This window comes from Martes martes, assembly GCF_963455335.1.
Source record: "Martes martes genome assembly, chromosome: 7".
NCBI lineage: Eukaryota > Metazoa > Chordata > Mammalia > Carnivora > Mustelidae > Martes > Martes martes.
The window spans coordinates 44,379,279-44,400,171 of record NC_137894.1 but is presented as its reverse complement, the minus strand read 5'-3'; the positions used below and the strand labels follow the sequence as shown (position 1 = coordinate 44,400,171).

Here is a 20,893-nt window from a genome sequence, read left to right as displayed (position 1 = left end):
ATTTGAACCTAGACCCGCCTGACTCTAAGCTCAAGCATTTTGCACCTTACTGTATAGCTCCCTGAGGTTGCCTTCCTCCTGCAGGGGCTCTTGGACACGCTGTGCTGGACAGGGGAGTGGAATCACCCACTCACATGGGTCCTGCCTGGAGGACCAGCTTCCGGTTTAGTGCCATAGCAGGCACCTCTGATCAAGTCCACTGGGACACGGTGGGGCATGTTAGCCTCTCCCACAGCTGCCTGCCTCGTGGGCTGAGCTGGGTGGGTTTGTTTTGACAGGTGAGGGCAGTTTTGCCTCCTGGTAGCAACTCCACAAGCCCTGTGCTGGGCAGTGGTGGCACCTGTAGGAATCTCTTCTTGTAGCCATGCTTTGGAGGTGATGTCAAGTGTGTGGGTAGTATTTGGTCAAAGTAAATAAAGCTGGAGAATGACAGATGGATAGGATCATACTACCCCAGAGGGCAGCCTGGCTTGGACCCAGCAGTCTGTGGTCACAGTGGCCTGTTCTTCCTTCCTGACCTGGAGACAGGAGACCTGAGCCTTTTGTATGTCCTGCTTGGAGCCCAGAGGAGTGGGAATTTGCCCAACCAGCTCGGGAGGTTGTGCCACCTTGCAGCTGCAGAGGCTAGCGCTTGAAGGGGCTCTGGATCTCATCCAGTGTCTGTCTTAGAACTGGGGTTGCTGAGGCCCAGAGAGGGGAAGTGGGATGCTTCAGTTCACATGGCCTTGTATGGTGGAGATGAACCTGGAATTTCCCAGTACGCAGGCCCGGGATCTTTTCTAGTGCCCCACCCTGTTTGGGAAGGGGGAAGCAGAGAAGCTGAGAAAAAGCCCTTGGGGGAGCTGCTGCTTTGCTGGCCCTCAGGCTACCCTTGGGGATCCTCCCTCAGTCATGGTCCCTCCTGACCCAGCCCTACAGCGGCCCCTGTGGGGAGGAGTGCCCTAGGGCACCCCCCCAAGGGTGGTGTAGGACTTCCACAGGGCAGAAAGAGAAGGACCGCTAACTCCCACTTCTTTCAGTGCATGTCAGCGTATTTCAGGGGTGCGTGCAGGACACAAGATACCATAGGGGACGCCAAGAAACTTAGCACTGATCTGAAGTTTCCCAGGGAGGCCACCACCCGGGAGAGCAGCGGTGTCCCAACACGAGAGACAGCCTACAACTGAGGACCACTTGCTCATAAGCGTTGTCAGCGCCAAGGGGGTTAGAGCCTAGGGTCAGGGGCCGCTTCATTGAAAAGTAAGGCAGTAGAAGGAGGCGGAGTTGAGGCATAGTCCCTGAAAGTGTGAAGAGGAGTAGGAAAGGCATTCCAGGCAAGGGGGAAAGCCAGAGCAAAGGATGGAACCGAGCTGTCTCTCTGGGTGTGTAATAGCCACCTGGAAGGGAGAGGGGGCAGGTGCAAGGAAGTGAGGGGCGATGAGGCTGGGAAGGTGGCATGGAACCCTCAGTGCAGAGCCTGATTGTCTCAAATATCAGGCAGGGCATTTGAGCTTTCTCTCCTGGTCAGTGGGACCACTGAAGGTAGTTAACCAAACTGGGTGATGTGGTGGCAAGCAGGGCCTGGACTGCCTGGGAAACCCACCCCAAGACTCTGCCATTATGAGGTGTTGGACCTTGGGCCAGTGCTTTAGCCCCCTGAGCCTCTGTTTCGTCATCTGTGAAGTGGAGATGTTGACAGTGCCTACCCCTGAGAGCGGTTGCAAAGATGACGTGGAGCCGTTGTATGCTGCTTGCCTTGGAAATTGTTCAGAAGATCTCAGCCCCTGCCTTGCCTTCTGGGTGGCATCAGGTTGGGTTCATGGAGGCTGGGGTAGTGAGAAGGAAGCCCTTCCGAAAGCAAGAGGAACTACAGATATAGGAGCTATTTTCCTGTTTACTCCCAGTCAGGGCAGGTCTGAACCTAAAAGTACATTTGGTCCAAATGGGCCAGGATGTGAGTGATGGAGGGCAGAACGGGGGTCCAGGGCCTGCCCACCCAGCAGAACATTCCCGCTGTGCCAGGGTACAAGGCTGCCCTAGGTTGCCAGGCCCAAGCAGCATTCCCAGGGGAGATTCCCAGGACACTTGAGCCCCAGGGAAGGGAGATCCTTTCCTCTATTGTTAGGAGCAGAAGTTTTGCAGTCCAACAGATAGAGGCTTAAGCCTTGTCTTCACAAGTCAGTCTTTCGGTCTTGGTTTCTCTTTCTGAAACCGAGGAATGATGGCATCCACTGCATAGGATGGGAGGGAGGGTTCGATGAGGTGTAAAGTATGTCATGTGCTTGGTTAGCACAGTGCAGCCAAATGACAGCTGTCCTCACTCCACGGACATTTACTGAGCACCTGGTGGATGCCAGGCTCTGTAGCAAGGAGAGGAACAAAACTCTCAGGAAGCTTGTAGTTCGGTGTGGGGAGAGAGAGAAGTAAGCTGTCACCTTGAGACGGGGGAAGAGACGCTGGAATTGGGGAGGCACAGGGTGTTATGGGGACGGGGGGGGTGGAATGTATGCACCCACGTGTCGGCCTTCTGGAGGAGAGACTATTTTTACTGAAATGTGAAGAGGAAATAAAGCAGGTTGGGGATTGGGACTGTGCAGGAAGAATGTTCCAAGTGGGGGTGAAGTCACCTGCTGTGTGTTAGGTTCTCGGGGTGGACAAGAACTTGTAAGGCCAGGCAGTACTCGGGTGAGAAATTGTGGCCTGGCCCTGAGGTTTTCACAAGCCGGTGGAGAGGCTGTTTCTCCGGACTGTGGGTCGCAGAGGTGAGAGGCCATAAAAGGATGCTTCTCACCTCTCAGAGCAGTGCTGCCTGGGAGAATTCAGCCTCACATGGTTCTTCCTTCTTCCGTGATGTTCCCCACCCTGTTCCTGCTACCCCATAATTCTGGGGGTCATCTCTGGGGGTCTGGCACAACAGCATTTGTCTGCTGCAGCTCCCTTCCCCATGTAGCGTGGGCTGCGGCCTGAGCACACTGCTCATCAGGAAGCCTCGGGCCCTGACCCTCAGTCCCAGAGACAAGCCTCAGGGCCATTGCCTGGAGAGGAGGGGAGGTTCCCAACAATGTGACTAAAGAATATGGTGGAATGGGGAGAGGAGAAGCTCCCCGCCCCCACCGGCCGGGGTGATGGTGGGCAGTGGGGAGGGCACAGCTCCCTGAATGGGGTTCCAGGACACTTGGGGTCCATGGGCAGCCATTGGAGGGCTGTATTGGCATACTGGAGTGGGGCCATCTGTCTGGGTCCTATTTCCTGACCTCCCCTGTCCCTGCTCTCCTTTCTGCAGGGCCAAAGACCCTGCTTTGCCTTGGGAAAGGACTTTGACACATTTTCAAAATAAAGTGGAGAGAAATCTCCAGAGGGGAAAAAGGATAAACAAGCTTTAAAAAAGAAAAAGCAAAAGGGAATGTATTATTCATTTTCAAAGTCAGGGGAGGCCTCAGCCAGCTCCCTCGAGTGAAAGTTTCCAGCCACTCTGACATGAGGTCTCAGAGACTTCGGGGAGCCAGGAAGTTTGGGATGTGGCACCTGGACTGTCTTCCAGCCAGAATGAGAATCAGTTCGGCCAACAGTTAGGACCACCCTCAGCCTGCCAGTCTCTGTGCTCTGCACTGCACGGGTCAATAAGCAAAGACCCCAATCCTCCCTCCAGCTGAGGGTCCAGTAGAGGAGCTAGGACAGTGACAGCAAGGACTGTGGGCAAAGGAGAGTGTAACAAATGTCATAACCAAAAGGTTAAAATAAGCACCAAGGGGACGGGGGAGGAGAATTCATTTCTGGGCTGTGTGTGGCGGGGTTGGGGGGGCAATACTCAGTTCCTCCCTTTGAGGAAAGCTTTTAAGACTAGCTGAGTTGAGTTAGACTTAGAAGCCCAGCTAGGATTTTGATGGTCAGATCAAGCAGAAGGCTCTCTAGGTAGTTCAAATAATGTGAACAAAGGTAAAAGGTGGGAAATTCTTCAGGACTTCAAGAAATAGGGACACTTGATTTTCTTAAACATGTATTTATTTATTTACCTTTATTTATTTAAAACTGCTTTATTGAGATAATAAGTTACATACTTTACAACTCAACCATGTAAAGTGTACAATTTACAAAGTTGTGCAACTTAACACCGAAATCAATTTTAGAAAATCTTTGTCACCAAAAAAAAAAAAAAGGTCCTGTTACCCATTAGCAGTCACTCCCCTTTCCCCCAGTCCCAGGCGACTACTAATCCACTTTCTGTTTCTACGGATTTACCTAGTCAGGGTATTTTGTGTCAGTGGAATCCTACAACGCATGGTCTTTTGTGACTGATTGTGTCACTTGGCATTAAGGCTTTCTTTTTCTTTTTTTAAAGATTTTATTTTTTTCTTTGACACAGAGAGAGAGAGAGAGAGAAATAGCACAAGTCGGGGGAGGGACAAAAGGAGAGGGAGAAGCAGACTCTACGTTCAGCAGGGAGCCGGATGTGGGACTCGATCCGAGCACCCTGGGATCATGATCGGAGCTGAAGGCAGATCCTTAACCGACTGAGCCACCCAGGTGCCCGAGTGGGATGTTTACAAGGTTCATCCATGTTGAAATATCAATACTTTATTCCTTTTTATTTTTTCTTTTCCTTCGTTCCTCTTTATGGTGGAATAGTATACATGGATATACCGTATTCACCAGTTGATGGACATTTGTCTTGTTTTCACTTTGAGACTATAATGAATATGCGGCTGTGACATTTGATATTTTGGTGCGGATGTATGTTTTCAGGACATTCCACTTGGAATGGAGTCCAAGACCATCATGGTGGGGAGTGGGATGGGACATGGTGAAGCAGAGCGACCTGCTCCCCCACTGTGGACTCTGGGCAGCTGGGTGGGAGTGAGAAGGGTAGGCTCCTGTTCTGTCCTCACTGAGAGCCTGTAGCGTGTGAGCCCCAGGGCAGGACCATCCCCCTACTGACACGTACCCGCAAGGTTGCATCCGATCTGACAGCTGTTTGTGACACTGGGGATAGCCTGGGCAGCTGGTATTTTCCCTGGAAATCAGGTGCATTTTTTTCCTGTGTCCTGCCGAGGGCCAAAATTAGTTAGACACATAGAGAAGTATGAGCCACACAGAGTCCAGAGGAGGGGAGTTTGTCAACAGGAAGCTGGCCAGCCAGGGGAAAGAGGTGGTCAGGAAGACAGAGGTTAATAAGCCAAGTGTAAACCGAGGCTAGACTGCAAGGCTCCCACCCCTCCCATCCTCACACAGGGGCAGTGGTTTTGCTTACGGGAAATGCTGCAATTTTCTCCCTGGCCCCATTTAACAGATCGGGAAACAGAGGCACTGCATTAAAGGGATCTGCCATTCAGAGACAGAAATGGGACCAAAGCTAAGGTCTCCGCTTCTGTTGTGAACAGCAGGTTTGGTGCAACCCAGGCCTTGCCCTCAGCGCCTGTTTTTGAGTTCACAGGAAAAGACAAGACATAAAACCAAGAAAGAGTTTGAGTCTCCTAAAAAAGAACACCAAACCCCACCCTAACCCCAAAGTGAAAACACAAAACAGGGCTTTAATTAATGTCCTTTCTTCCTTTCTTCCCTTCCTTCTTTTTTTTTTTTGTTCTCCAGCCAGAAAACATTATGTTGTTAGACAAGAATATTCCCATTCCACACATCAAGCTGATTGACTTTGGCCTGGCTCATGAAATAGAAGATGGAGTTGAATTTAAGAACATTTTTGGGACGCCAGAATTTGTTGGTGAGTTTTAGGCCTGTTTCTCTCCCACCTAAGCATCTGGGATCCAAAGGTAGAGAAAGTCTGGGAACAAACCCTTTGTCTAGGGCTGTGGTCTCTAGGCTGAGAGATGGTGCCTTGGAGATCCTCCCCCTTAGAAATATAATGGGTGGGGAAGGAAATGTTCTGCTGGTTTTCTGGGTAAGGGTCCAGGTGTTGGCTTTGAGCACCCAGTGGGAGGGGGAGGCCAGAAAAGGCTACAGGCCTTTGCAGAGCCTGGCCCCACCCCCTGCTCTTCATTGAATTTATTGTGAAGATTTAAAATTAACTTGCCCTCTGGCATTCCCATAAACTCAAGTTTCTCTGGAGCAGCTTTTGATTTCCTGAAAAGGAAAAGGGAAATCATCTGCCAAATGCCAGATCTACCCACTCACCTCTCCTGTGTGCCTGGCCTTTATTCGTGCAGCTGTGTCTTCCCTCTCGTTCTCTCAGTCTTGGCTCAGGCCCCAGAAGCCCCCTCATGGGACTGGGACTTCAGGTTGGGGGTCCTAGAGAGGCAGCCTTGAAGAGGGGAGAGGAATGAGAATAGAGGACCACTGTCTCTCTGCTTTGGGAGTTGGAGTGGTCTTGGAAATGGAGGGGAGGGTATGGTCTCCCCAAAACCTGGAGGCGGAAACTTCTGACCACAGTCTAATCAAAAAGGAAAACAGAATGTGTCAGATTATCCCTTCTGATGGATTTTCGGGTCACACGTGCCAGGGCTACGGCTCTTCTAGAAGGGTCCTGTTAAGGACCCAGAGACCCCAGGGTAGGGGAACATTGCTGTGTGCCAGGCACTATGCTGGGGGTCCTACAAACATTATCTCAGTTAATCTTCAAACAACCTCATAAAGCAGATTTAGTTATTTTCTCTATCAAATGCTTGGTTCACGGCAAAACAACGAGTATGTTGTAAAGCTAAGATTCAAATGTAGATACATCTAACATCAAAGCCTGTGTTCTTTTGGTTACACTGGGTTGTCTTCCTAAAAAGATCTTGCCCCCAGGGGGCGTGCAATTTAGTTGTTGAAATAAGACAACAAACCACCAAGTAACAGTGCTAGAAGGATCTGTTTGGGTCATCGATCTAGTTTAACAAGTGTGGAATTGGAAGGCTACAGGATGTCAGTTGAAGTCAACCAATGGTTATTCTTCATCTACTTTAAGACAGATGTTTGGTGAGGTACTGGGGACACAGTGATGGCAAGGAGGCACACTCAGAATGACACATCCAAGGTCACACAATGAGCTGGTGGCACAACCAACTTGAACCCAGGGCATAAGACATCTGTTCTTGAACTTTATCCAAGATAGCAGTTGCTGTCCACTATTCACGTGTGTGGTAAAATACGTATATGTACTTAGTTAAGTTCAAACCGAGTGTTAATCAACAGTAAATGGTTCAGCTAGAAATTCAGGGAAAGAGTGGAAGAAGTGACACAAGACAGCATATGATTAATTATAAAGTGAATGATGGAGTTATCTCTGGAAGACTGTTCAAATAAGACGTCCACTCTGGCAGAGTCAGTGGGATCAGTCATGCCCTTGAGTCAAACAGAGACAAAGGGCTGGTGTTATGGATGAGAGAAGTGTCAGAAGAGGGATGGGGACAGAGTCAGGGTAGAGGAGGAGCACATCCCAGGTTCAGTCATTTATAGCAGGGGGTAGGGCCAGAATTAGTGCATTTATTGGGGATTGTTCACTGTCCACTCTGGATGGAGCAGGGAGTTCCCATCAGACTAACCATGTGAGTGGGATATTGACGAGTAGGCCAAAATGTGGAGGGTTTTTTCCACTGCTATGCTGTTAAATGTCTAACAACTGGGTCTCAACACAAAACATAACCCTAATTTATAGCATTTGCCAATTTTAAGCTATCAATTTTAACTGGTCACTGAATTCAGAGTTGGGAAGAGATGCCCACAGTTGACTCTAGTGAGCCCGTATGACCCAGCTCTAGCCCAGAACTGATTTTGTTTGTACTTTACAGATATATAGGGTGATTTCTCTAGGTCTGTGTCCAAATTAGAATGACTTTCTTTACCCAGGACTCCTGAGAAATAGGGTTATAATCACTTGTCCTACTCCCACCATTCCTTTGAACTTTGAACCTGAGACCCGGTGTTGAAAAGTAACTACTGTCAGCCTCTAGGAGTGTAGTGGATACAGTCTTCCAAAAGCCTTCCCGCTACAAAACTGGATTCTTGAGGAAAATATTCTTTTTAATGAAATTCTGGACTCATAGCGAATAAGAGAAATGTTAAGTGTAGTAACTCCTCCAGCACCACTAACCCCACCTCCAAAGCCAGTGAAATGAACTTAGAGCTGGGTCTGGGGGCAGCAAAGGAATTCAGTAGGAAGACCTCTCCCAAAGTGTGTGTATCAGCATTTCAATGAGTGACCAGCAAGACTTAGACATCCGAGGACATAAGATACTGAAATTACCACAGGTTGACTATAAAATAAATGGAATGTATATAGAAATAAAAGAAACACAAGAATGAGCAACAAGAGACTTTCAAAAATGAACAGGCAGATTCTAGAAAGAACCAGATAGAAATTTGAGAGATTTAACATATACTCCTAGAAATTTAAAATGCAGTGAATGAGTTACACAGAAGGTTTTACGCTGCTGAAGGGGAAATTGAAGAATTGAAAGGCAGAGCTGAAAAATCATTAACTAGAATACCACGGAAGGACAAAGACATGAAAATATGAAGTAGAGGACAAGTGTAAGAGGGTAAAAATGGAAAGCTTAGCTAACATAGGTCTGTTTGGAATCCCAGAGGAGGGAATGAAGACAACAGAGGAGCAGCATTTGAGGAAAATGGCTGAGAATTTCCAGAAGTGTTGTCAAATCATGCATGCCCAGCTACAGAAAGGACAATGTATATTGAACAGAAAACAATAAAAATAAATCCATTATAGTTATACTATAGTTGACATTACAGTTAAACTATAAGGTACCAAAGACAAAGAGATCTTAAAAGCAGCCAGAGAGAAAAGACAGATCACCAATCAATCAATCAATACAAATTTAAAAAAATTAGACTGACAGCATACTTCTCAAAACAACAATGGAAACCAATGTCCAATAGAATATTATCTTCCAAGAACTGAGGAAAAATTTAAAAAAAACAGTAATTAGGGAGCATCTCTTTATTTACTAGGTGGGATGCTGATTGATTCATGAATTGCTTGATAAAGTCAATTACATACTAAATTTACATACTAAAAAAAAAAAAAAAAGGACCCCTAACTGCATACCCAGGAATGTTATATTTCAAGAAAGAGGGTAAACGATTCAGACAAAACACAGCAAAAAACAAAAAATCAAAAGTGAACAACAAGAAAGACAAACCATGAAATAATTAACCACCAACAAGCATGTATTAATAGAACTACCAAAGATGTGCTTGTGAATTAATGACCTTTTGAGGGAAAGTCTCAATGTCAGAAGTAATAGGAGCAAAGAAATGAGTAAACATTGGACAAATGTAAACATTTTCTGTTTAAAATAATGATGATGATGATGATTGTGGGATTAAAAAAAGAACTAAAAATGGAAGAAAATGATGTTAGGACAGAGGGCTTAAATGAGTATTTTAAGGTTCTTGTATTGTTAGAAGAAGGTCAAAACACTGCTTTATGTTAGAATTTGTTAGATAGCCATCCTAAAGTCTCAAGGGTGGCCATTACAAAAATGTAAGTAGAGGGGGAAACAATAAGAAAATTAATTTTAAAAACTATCAAAGAAAAAAAAAAGAAAGAGGAAGAAAAGCAAAGAAGAAAATGGACCAATAAAAGCACACAGAGAACAGAAGTGAGTGTATATGCCTATCAAGCAAACAAGCCTGGAAAGTGAGTTGTGTTTCTCAAACTCTCTGTGGTGAAAGACTGAAAAAAAAATGTTTTCAATCTGTCCAGGACTGCTTTTACAGTAAGATATTGGAAAAATAAATCCCTAGAAAAATCATCACAATTTGAATGTCATGGCAACGTCAAGTTGCTCTGTGAGTTTCTAAATGCTTACTCCCAATTTTTGTACCTACTGTGTCTGGACCAGTGACTGTCTTCAGACCACACCTTGAATCACCATCCAAGAGGAAGTCTTTCATGTTTGTGAGGAGACATGTGCAAAAAGTTCATAACAGTGTTGTTCTGATGAGAAAAGAAGTGGAAACCATCCAAATGATCACTGAGGGGAAGATGCTGTATGTTCACATAGTGGACTACTACATAGCAGTGAAAAAGAAAGACCATGGATGAACCCTGAGTGAACGCTAGAAGCATAATGTTAGGTTGAGGGGGCAGGTGACTACATCATATCCAGTAAGACATCATTTTTAAGAAGCTAAAAAATAAGCAGAGCCAGAAAAGTGTTTCCTCGTGTCTTGAAGTAGAGTGGTGGGAAGGTGGGCACACCCCATAGATGCCGTGGGTTTGCTATTGTTCTAGATGAACAAATGTAGCCTTTCCTGCTCTCTCCCTTTTTCCATTATGATCAGACAGGCTCAGCCCTTCTCTCTTCTCTAGCTACTCACCTCTCTTTCTCCTCCATTTCATGACCAAGCTTTTTTATGGTGTCATCTACACTCTTATCTCGACGTCTACCCATCCCGTCAGTCTCTAGACACTACTCACTTTCCAAGTGCTCGTCTGATCTTCGCGCAAAACTCGGCCCTCTTCTGTGCTGGGTAGAATCTTCTTTCCTAGACTCTGCACCCACTCCTGGTCACCACATCATCCACGTATCTCCTGTTTCCACCTGTACAATGACTTCAGATTTGACGGCTCTGTCTCCCTCTCCTGTTCCCAGGACATCTTTGTCTGGATGCCCCTTGGGCACCTCAGGCTCATCATCTCATTGGCCCCAGAATGTCTTCATTCTCCTCAGTAGGGAGGTGCCCCTCTTTCAGACCAGACTCAGGAATTTGGATTCCCTTTCTGCCTTCTTTTCTTCATTATCACCTTCCAGTGCTGACCTGCCTGGTTTCCACCAGAGAGTTCTAAAGCAGGCCTTGTTGCTAGGCCCCATTTCCTCTTCCTGCATCTTCCTCTCGCCACCCTGCGCTTCCTCTTCAGGGTGTTCCTCTCCCCCACCATCAAGGCCTCTGTGTAAAAGCTTCCCACCAGAATAACAGGCAACTTCATTTCTCAAGATTCTTAGACCCAGAATTATCTCCATCTGTTGCTCTGATTTTTCCTTAGTGAGGATTCAGGAGGGAGACATTTGTCACCAAACACCCTAAAATTCTCTCTAGCCTTATCTTCTCATCTTCATTCTCCTGCTGATTCTTCAATCTGGCTTCTTTCAGCTCCAGAAATTGTGAACTACGAGCCCCTGGGACTGGAGGCTGACATGTGGTAAGTTGTGCAGGCCACCTCAGCACCTTAGGGATCCTTTCAAGGTCAGCAGGCCTCAGACCCCGTCTCTGGCTGACATCCCCCTCGACCATGAAAACCACTTTCTCCACACGTTCGGAGCCTCTGGCTGCTCCATGTGTGCTGGACCCACGGCCCTGGCAGCTGGAGGCAACCAGGCCCAGACCTGAGGCCACTTAGAACATGGCGGAGGCAGGGACAAGGGGAGAGGCGAGGCTGCAGCCCTGAGGCCTGGCACAGTCGTTATGAAGAAATAGTAACAATAGCTCATTCCGTTAATGAGTCCGTTAATGACTGCCCAGAGCCTTTTAGGCTCTAACCATGGTGTGGGGCCCAGGGGTACCGTAGAGGATTTTCTGCACAGACAGAATTCATTTCACTCAACAGTGCTTGATAGGGGCCGAGTACCTTCATTGCCTGGTTTTCTAAAATCCTCCCAGCAGTTTTGTGACGTAGTTATTACGCTCCTTTTATGAGGAGAAAGAGGCTCAGAGATGATAAGGGACTTGTCCCAGTCGCAGCCTGCCAGTGCAGGAGTCTGAACTTGGGTCCTTAGACTGAATGTCCAGGGCTAGGTGACTCCACACACATCCCAGGCTGCTGCTGAAGAGTGGGACCGAGAGGGCCATGGACTTGAGATGGCATCTTTAGGCCGCCGTGAAGGGGCAGGTGACCGCTTCCCCTGGGGACCATTCAGGGGAGTCCCTTGCTGGGCTGGGGCCAGAGCCACGTGGCTCTGACTGGCCTGTTCTTTGTTTTGCAGGAGCATAGGCGTCATCACCTACATCCTGTAAGTATCCCTGATGCCGGGGCCCCGACCTCGCTTGGATCGAGGAGACCCGGGAGGACTCAGAGAAGGGCAGGCAGGCAGGCAGGCAGACTGAATTTACTGATTTTCCCCATTTACTCATTTACTGTGAGCCAGATGTGTTCGATCCCCACCTCACACCTGGTGGTCTGTGCTCTCAGCTCCGGTTTGGATGCTTGGCCCCAGCATGGAGGCTGAGCCTTGTCCCTGTCCCCACTGCCGCCCGGCATCCCCCGCTCGGCCTCACCCGGGCTGCTTGTCCGTGAGAAAGTCAGCTTTCACCCAGAAGCCTTGGTCCAGCCCTCCGGCTGCCGTGCCTCCCCTGACCCCGAGTCTTTCTCCCCCATCTCCCCTGCCTTCCCCGGCTCTCACAGCTTCTCTCGTTTCTCCCCAGAGCCTCATTCCCAGCCCCAAAGTATGAAGTTGCTCAAGCAGTCATTTCCTGTGTGGCCCATGTGCAGGGAACCTGCCACTTTCGATCTGTGTGGCCTTGGGCAGATACTTAACCTCTGGGCCTGTTTTCCTCCTCAGGAAAATAGGAATCTCAAACTTCCTGCCCGCAGGTGTGCTGTGCGGGTTAAGGAAGCAGACACGTGCAAACTCCCCGGGCAGCCCTGGCTGATTAGTAGGTCTTCATTCCAGCGGGGCTTTCCCACACTTTGCCCCTGACCGCGCACCTGGGACGTGCTATTTTTAGGGCACACTGGGTCAGAGTCTAGCGGCTGCCAGACGTGACGTGGGGGCGTTAGCACCCAGCACCCCTCTCCGCCAGTTCTCTGACTTCCAGCAGTCCATAGACTGGGAGCTCTGTACAATGTGGAGGGTCGCGATCCTGGCTCCACATTAGACCTTGTAATACCTACCACTGCCCTCAACCCCCTGCAGAGCTATTACATCAGAATTGCTAGGGATGGGGCCTGGGCATCAGGTTTTGGTTTTTTTTTGTTTTTTTGTTTTTTGAAGATTTTATTTATTTGACAGAGAGAGGTCACTAGTAGGCAGAGAGGCAGGCAGAGAGAGAGGGGAGAAGCAGGCTCCCTGCTGAGCAGAGAGCCCGATGCAGGGCTCCATCCCAGGATCCTGAGATCATGACCCGAGCTGAAGGCAGAGGCTTAACCCACTGAGCCACCCAGGCACCCCGACATCAGTATTTTTTAATCAGGTTTTTTTTTTTTTTAAGGTTTATTTATTTCTCTTTAGAGAGAGACAGAGAGAGCATAAGTGGGGGAAGAGGTAGAGGGGGAGGAGAGAGACTCAAGCAGACTCCCACCTGAGCACAGCGCCTCACACAAGGCTCCATCCCAGGACCCTGAGATCATGACCTGAGCCGAAATCCAGAGTCAGACACTTAACAGACTGAGCCACCCAGAGGTCCCTGGGGATCAGTATTTTTGAAAAGCCCCAGAGGAACTGGACACAGAGGAGAACTGGATCCATTTCTCCACGTTTCCAGATTCTGCGCTGGCTCTTGAAACCTTGATTTTTTTTTTTTTTTCTGATTTCCATACTGAAATATTGAGGAATTTGAGTGTGTACCAGGCACAGAGCCTTCTTGCAGCTCATTTGAGTCCCACACAGTTTCTTGTTTCTTGGGTGCCTGCTCCATGGTGGGCTCTGGGCGAGGCACTCAGGATGCTGCCATGAGGGAGGTCTGCCCTGCTTGCCTGGAGCTTCCTGTGTTGGGAGAGACACCACACAGCTAAGTCGCACTCAGTGGGACCAAAGTCACGCTGGGTGTATGAACACGCCTCTGTGAGACATAGCTGGGAGAGGCGCTGGTTTGCTGGGGCTGTGGAAGATTTAACGAGAGAGAGACTGAGATTCGTTTGAGCTGGGCTGTACAGAATGAGATTAATTCTCCAGGTGGAAAGGGAGGGAAGGGCAGTCTACTGAAGGAGGAAACAGTGTGCCTGGTAAGTGTGGTGAAGTGTACCGAGGAGGTGGTAGGGACTAACTTCTGATGTCCTGCTCAGGAGTTTAGATGTGATCCTGTAGAAGACGGGGAGTCATAGAAGGTTCTTTGTGTTCAAAGACAGAAATCATGGCCACTGATTCCAGAGCGCTTAGTATGGGCAAGACTGCCTGGAGACAGCGTATTATTTGTTCTTTGTAGCAATCATGTGAGGTGGAGGCTTTTATTTTCTTCATTTTATGGAGAAGGAAACTGCAGCTCAGAGAGGTTGTGTAACTTACCTAGGTTCACACAGCTGTTGAGTAGTGGAGCTGGGATTCAAATCCAGGTCTGAAATAGCAAAATTTTCCCAGTGCACCTTGCTGCCATTGTGCCAAGAAAGCAACAGTGGGGATGGGGATGGCCTTCAGGAGATATTTAGTAGGTAAAACCAACGAGAGTTTGAGGCTGGTTAGATGTTGTGAGAAACGGGATGGACGGGTCAGACGTGAGCCCTGTGTTCTAGCTTGGGAGCATCTGTGGAGTGACATCATTCAACAAGGCAGGGAGCTCATGGAGGGAGGTTAGGGCACAGTGACAATGACACATCTAGGGGGAGGTATCCCATAAGCTGGAATATGAGTCAGGAAACAGTAGATTTGGGAGTCACTATCTGAATGACACATTCTTGACAAACCCTGCAGGGGAACCTCACATACACTTCCCGGCCCTAATGGCCCGTCTGTTTCCACACCTCTCAGGCTTGGCTCAGGATGCTCCCTTAGTCTAGAAGACTTCATCTCCCCTGACTGCTGACAGCCTCTTCATTCTTCAAGACACAGCTAATACTAATGTCAGCTCCGCCGTGGAGCCTGCCTCTGTCCTGTGCTCCCCCAGACCTTCTGTTATATTCTGTTTTATTCTGCTTGGGATTACAAAGAGTCGTCCCTGTGTTTTCTCCCCTCCTCTTCCAAGTTCCTAGGACACAGTTTCTATCACGTACTTACTGGTAGCTCCATGAAGTAGATTGAGTCCGACTCAGTTAGTCAAGGAGGCTGCTGACTGGCTGCCCAGAGCAGGCAGCTGATGTTGCCGGCAGCTTCCCATCCCCATGCAATAGTACGAGTCAGGATCCCCTGACTCCCTCAGCTCTGACTCCCTCTACTCACCTACAGTCACACATTCCCTCTCTTTGTATTCAGCCTAAGTGGAGCATCCCCTTTCCTGGGAGACACGAAGCAGGAAACGCTAGCAAATATCACAGCAGTGAGTTATGACTTTGACGAGGAATTCTTCAGCCAGACCAGCGAGCTGGCCAAGGACTTCATTCGGAAGCTTCTGGTTAAAGAGACCCGGTAAGATAACAGAGAAAGGCATGGGTTTCTGAGGTACTGACCTTCTCCTGTCCCCTCTCCTGAAGACATGTCAGTCTGTCCCTACTTTGCCACAGGCTGCCATGTTCACCATCGTTGTCTAATCTGGGCGAGTGCTGAGAAGCGTGGATTAGCTGAGATTTGGCATTCATCTTGCTTGCTCAGGTCTTTTTGCTTTCTTTCCTGCCAAAATACAAATAAGTCTGTGTGTGTGTGCATGCACGTACACACACGTGTTTGGAAGTCAGCCTGCATTTCTCTAGGGCACATTATGTTTTCCAGTCTGTCCCAAAGGCACCTAGAACTAGGATTTGAAAAAGAAAGTGGCAGAGTTTCTAAACCAATCCAGATGGGAGTTGGGGGGGGAGGCGGACTCAGAGGGGTCAGTAAGTGGGAAAACAGGAGACATGCTAATCCTACCCCTTCTTAGGGCCTAGGGAGAGCCCTGTGGCTACAGCATCAAAGCAGGAGGTAAACGGGGAATTGTAAGATGCTGGGGGCCCAGAGCATGGACTAGATGGAAAAAGAATGAGATCTACAGATTCTAGAAGGCCATGACCTCTGGGTCCCACAGACTTCAGAGAAAGCTAGAATGGGGTCCTCAAAAGAGTAGAGTCCTGGTTTCCCCATCTAATGGCAGTGCTAGGTCAGATCCCTACCAGAGCAGAGAAGGGCTGAGAAGGGATCTGGGAAGCAAATAGAATAGCACAGAGGCTTAGTGGTCTGTGTACAACTCAGCTCACAAGAGCACTTGTGAGTCTCATAGAGTGTGTTGTTAGGCTCTTTGAGTTTACGGCCAAAGATGAGGGTCTATATAATGTCACTCTACGGAGGGGTCTGCCTGGACCACTTTGTCTGGAATGCAGGGAGTTCAGTCAGTTCCCCATCCAGCTCTGCGTTCCTCATCATTCTGGTTCGATGGCAGTGGTCAAAGAATGCCACAAGGCAGGTCTGACAAAGAGTGAAGATGGAGACGGTTGCTCTCAGCTTCTGTCCTTCTGGATCATCACTGTTTTCTGATCCTCGTTGCAGGAAACGGCTCACAATCCAAGAGGCTCTCCAACACCCCTGGATCACGGTAAGGGCATGGTGTGGAGTGCCAGTGAGCAGGAGGTCCTCGATCCGTTGCTGGGGCTGGGTGGGGTGGCCAGATGCAGAGGGCCCACGGGAAGACCTTTGCTAGAAACCCCCACCCTTGGGCATAGATGAAAGCCAGGCAGGGGTGCCAAATGGTCTGGGTTTGTTCAAATAGGTTCATAGGTTTAAGTTTATATTTCACAGGTTCGGGTGACTTATGAAATGAAGCCTTCACAAACCTCCCTTGAAACACTTTATCTTTGGGGCTGTCTTACAAAGTGTACTTTGTCAGAGGACGTGTCACTGTCATTCTCAAAGCAGAAATCAGGACTCCTAAGTTGTAGAGAGAAAGCAAAGACAATTAGAAACCTCAATTCTGTAACCAAACCTCTTTCTTTCTGACTCTCGGGGCTCTGAGTAAAGGATGACACTCTGACCAATCAGCCAGCTTTCTTCGGCGCCTTGAAACCTTAGGGGACAGGGCTGGGAGATGGCAGCCTAGTGTGGAGGACAGGCAGTCATCCTCAGTGCGAGGCTGTTCCCTCTGGGGAGGTGGGGGCGCGAAGGTGACGCCCCACCTAACCTGTGTCATCACTGGTCTTCCAGCCACTAGTCTGGGGAGGGTCTTGCTTTCTAGGCACAGTACAGTAAAGTACTAATTAAAAACCCTTTGCCCAGGAGTGTCTGACTGGCTCAGGTATAGAGCATGTGATTCTTGAGCTTGGGTTTGGGAGTTCAAGCCTTCAAGCCCCACATTGGGTGTAGAGATTACTTATAAAAACAAACAAAAAACAAACAAAAAAAAACCACCCCACTTTGGTGGGGTGCAAATCAGGAGACCAGGATCACGGCCCCACTTCTGCTGACTGATGAGATGTGCACTCCCTGGGCATCACCAGGTGTCCCATTCATCTGGATCTCAAGGAGAGGCTAGGATGATCTGAGCGAGCAGATGGGCAAGGGTAGGGCCTGTGGAAGATGGAGGTCAGGAAAGGCTGGAATGCTTCCGAGTAGGTTCATCTGCCTGTTAAAGGATGGGGAAGGCCAAGGGCCCTCTAGGTTTGGAGTGGGCCCTGAGCCCAGAGTGAGCGAGTTCCTTAGGCTTAGTGTGGCAAGTTGCTGAGGCCCAGCATGCCAGCCGGCCCTGAAGGAGAGCAGTCCTTCAGCCTCCCTCAGTCAGCCATGGCCTTGTCTGCTCCTGCCTTTGAGCGGATGCCTGCAAAGTTCTGGCTATCGCCTGCTTGTCTGTGTGAGCTCCCTCAGTGCTATGCGTGTGGAGACCTTCTCTAATGGCCATGGATCCCTGCCCCCCAGCCCTGAGGTGAGCATGCGGGCAGCACCCCTGTGGTCTTGAATCTTTGTCATCGTCTGTGGGGATGCTCATCCCACCGTGGTTCTCCCTGTGGCCTGATGCATGCAGCAAATGCCTACGAGGCTGCTTGTGTGCCTTCTGCCTGCACCTTGAACTGCCCTTTGGATCGGGCATCAACTTAATTCTGGCTGTTCTATCCAAACACCCACTAGTCCAAAGGAGAAGTCAGAGCCCCAGAACAGCAGAAGACAGAGCCCACCCAGCTGAAGACCAAGCGCCTGAGAGAGTACACCCTCAAATGCCACTCGAGCATGCCCCCCAATAACACGTACGTCAACTTCGAGCGTTTCGCCCGCGTAGTAGAGGACGTGGCGCAGGTCGACCAGGGCTGCTGTGCCCTGGCAGGGACCCACAACACCATCCAGGACGACGTGGAGGCCCTAGCCTCCATATACAACGAAAAGGAAGCTTGGTACCGAGAGGAGAGCGAGAATGCCCGGCACGACCTATCCCAGCTCAAGTATGAGTTCCGCAAAGTGGAGTCCTTGAAGAAGCTCCTGCGAGAAGACCTCCAGGCCACAGGGGCCGGCCTCGGAAGCATGGCCAGGAAATTGGACCATCTGCATGCACAGTTTGAAGCTTTAAGGCAGGAGCTCTCAGCAGACCTACAGTGGATCCAGGAACTGGCAGGCAGCTTCCAGCTGGAGGATAGGAACACAGATGGCCTGGGCTCCATGTTCCACAGGGACGCCAGGGAGTCCCTAGTGGAGCTGTGTGACAGATCAGCCGGCAAGGAAGCCTTGGCCGGCTTGAAGCCCTGAGTACCAGAATCTAGTCCGTGATGCATCCTGGAGGATTTGCAGAAGCATGCTTCTGAGCGCCCCACCGAGACATCAGCTAGAATTAGCCCGTGGGGTGTGTGTCTGTAGCAGAGCCTTCCACCCCCTTCACAGGATCCAGAATCAGGAAGGTGCTAGCTAGTTATTCCTTCTGCACCTCCTCTCACCAGCCTGGATTTCTGGGAGGGTGGCTGGCAGAGGCCAGGCTGTTGAAACAATTGCGAGTCAATACCCCTCCGCAAACCCTTCTCTGGAGGGAGGATGACTGGCCCAGGGGGATGCTCGAGAATTGATTTGTGATCATGGAGTCATTAACATCTCACTTCCCACCTCTGTGCCTTAGGGACTGCAGACCTTGAGGAATCTTTGCCTTAACTAGGGACAACAATAAGCCAGTGTGCTGCTTTCCTGCTATGGAAGGAGGGATTTAAAATGCATGGAAAAATTAATACCTTTTACTGGCACTGACTTTTCACTTATGAGCACTTATGTCTTTGATGGTTAAAAGAACTCTGTGAGCAGGAAGGTGGGTGGTATTAGCATTGTTGTTACGATTGTTTCCATGTAACTGTTGAGGAAATTAATACAGAGAGGGAAAGTGACTTCCTCAAGGTCTTTCGTAGCTGGTTGATTCAAGAAGACAGACCCTCAGATGAGGTCTACGGGAAGCAATAGTGAGACTTTGCTGTAAGTGTCCACCTTCACGGTAACGTTCAGCTCCAGAGGTAAAAGTTAGCAACTTCATCTAATTCACGTATTCTGCCAGGTAGAGTAGAATGCCCCATACCTTTAGATGATTGTCCCAAAAAGTGGGACCTGAAGAGTGCTATTTGCTGTTCCTATCCAGCCCTGTCCCTGTCTGCAGATCAGTGTGCCAAGCAGGAGGCAAGGGGCAGCATCTCCCCCTTTCTCTGCTCTGGCCAAAGGTCCCAACCTTGTTTTAGGAATGAAGACCAAGAAGAATCGACAAGAAGGTCCCTTTTCTTATGTACCTGGGCCATTGGGGCCCTGAAAGGGCTGAGAAACTCTATGAGAGTTTAAGATTGGGAAGCACAAGCTCAGGGGTCCCCTCTTGACCCCAAGCTTTGAGCACACCTCCCTGAGGACTGGGTGAGGTCATCTCCCTGGAGGGGCCGGTCAGCCAGCTCATATAGACAGAGCATGGTGGAGTGTGGGCCCAGCACTGGGCTAGAAGCTTGGGGGTGAGGCACCAGATGGTATCATTTCAAAGTGACTTCACAGACTCACAAAACACCCTTGTCAGATAGGCAGGATAAGTGTTATTCCCAATTTGGAGATGTGGAAACAGAGAGGTTGACTTGCCCAAGGTCACAGTCAGTGGTAACCACCCCAGGCTCCAGGAGTTTACTCTCTGCTTCCAGAGCAGAGATGCCCAAGGCCACCCAACCATCTATTGACAAATAATGTTTGAGCACGTGCCAACTGCCAGGCACTTGGGTTGGCACTGGGGTTACAATGTTGAGTAAAAACAGGCTCGTCTCCTGCCTTCATGGAGTTCACAGTCAGGTAAAGGATTCCCACATTAATCAAGGACATTCTACAAGTGCAAAAGTGTATGTGGAACACATGCTATGAAAGAGATGTGTGTAGCCAGTAGTGGGGTTTGATTTAGTCGGGGAAGGCCTCCCTGAGGTGGTGACGCTGGAGGTGAGGTCTGGGGAGCAAACCGGGAGAAAGAAGTGTTCCTGACAACAGAGCTGTCAGGGCCAGGGCTCGGTTGTGGAGAGGGCACGGAAGCTGGAAGGGAGAGGATAGGGTGAGTAGGTGGTGTAGATGTGGCTGGAGAGAAGGCATGACCAGTGGTACTTTGCCAAATTTAAGAGCTCTGCCTTCGTCCCAAGAGTCTTGGGGAGTCATGATGGATGCCAGGCTAGGCAACAGCCTGCAGAGCTGGGTGGGGGGGGATGGCCAATGAGTGGCATAGAGGGCAAGTGGTTTGGGGTGAGACATGAGATTTTGACCCCATGCAAACCTACCTCCTTTTCCATTATCATGCTAGATCATTTCAAATATCACATATAATATTTGTAATAGAAACGGTTTCCATCAAATGTAAGAAACCATATTTTCATCAAATATACAATGCATTGTTATTTTACATACCAAAAATAAGAAAGAAAAAAGCCAAGTGTGATAGGAGACTGCCTAATCTCCCCACCAAAACCAGGACACCCTCCCTGAGAGGGCAAGCAGAAATAAAGCCATCATGCACAAAGGGAAAGCAAGGAAACGTGTGTTTCATTCTTAATGCTAGAGAAGAGGAGCCCAGGTGGGTGGTCCTCACGCAGGTGTACTTTCTGTATTTGCCCAATCGGTGTGATCTGAATGAACCTCAAGCAGAGAATCTGATGTCACATGGTCTAAGGTTGGGGGGGCCCTAAAGTCTGGCAGAAGCGGTGTGTTTATCTCCTGGAACAGCTGCCTTCACTTCGGACTGACAGTAATGATATGATGCCATTGGTTTGAAGAGAAAACCT

The 20,893-nt window shown here is 49.1% G+C and overlaps 1 protein-coding gene across 7 annotated transcripts in view; it reads left to right on the top strand.

Moving 5' to 3' along the window:
- Positions 1 to 20,893, top strand: part of DAPK2 (death associated protein kinase 2) — a 116,645-nt gene that overhangs the window by 85,114 nt on the left and 10,638 nt on the right. For 5 of the 7 annotated variants that reach the window (XM_080809308.1, XM_080809309.1, XM_080809311.1 and 2 more), the window contains 5 exons: positions 5,566 to 5,695; positions 11,029 to 11,077; positions 11,859 to 11,885; positions 14,997 to 15,149; positions 16,200 to 16,245. In XM_080809308.1, the coding sequence (XP_080665434.1) occupies positions 5,566 to 5,695; positions 11,029 to 11,077; positions 11,859 to 11,885; positions 14,997 to 15,149; positions 16,200 to 16,245 (405 nt within the window). Of the gene's footprint in view, positions 1 to 5,565; positions 5,696 to 11,028; positions 11,078 to 11,858; positions 11,886 to 14,996; positions 15,150 to 16,199; positions 16,246 to 17,768; positions 20,638 to 20,893 lie in introns of those variants that run through there. The other 2 variants (XM_080809307.1, XM_080809310.1) reach the window with 1 other exon arrangement.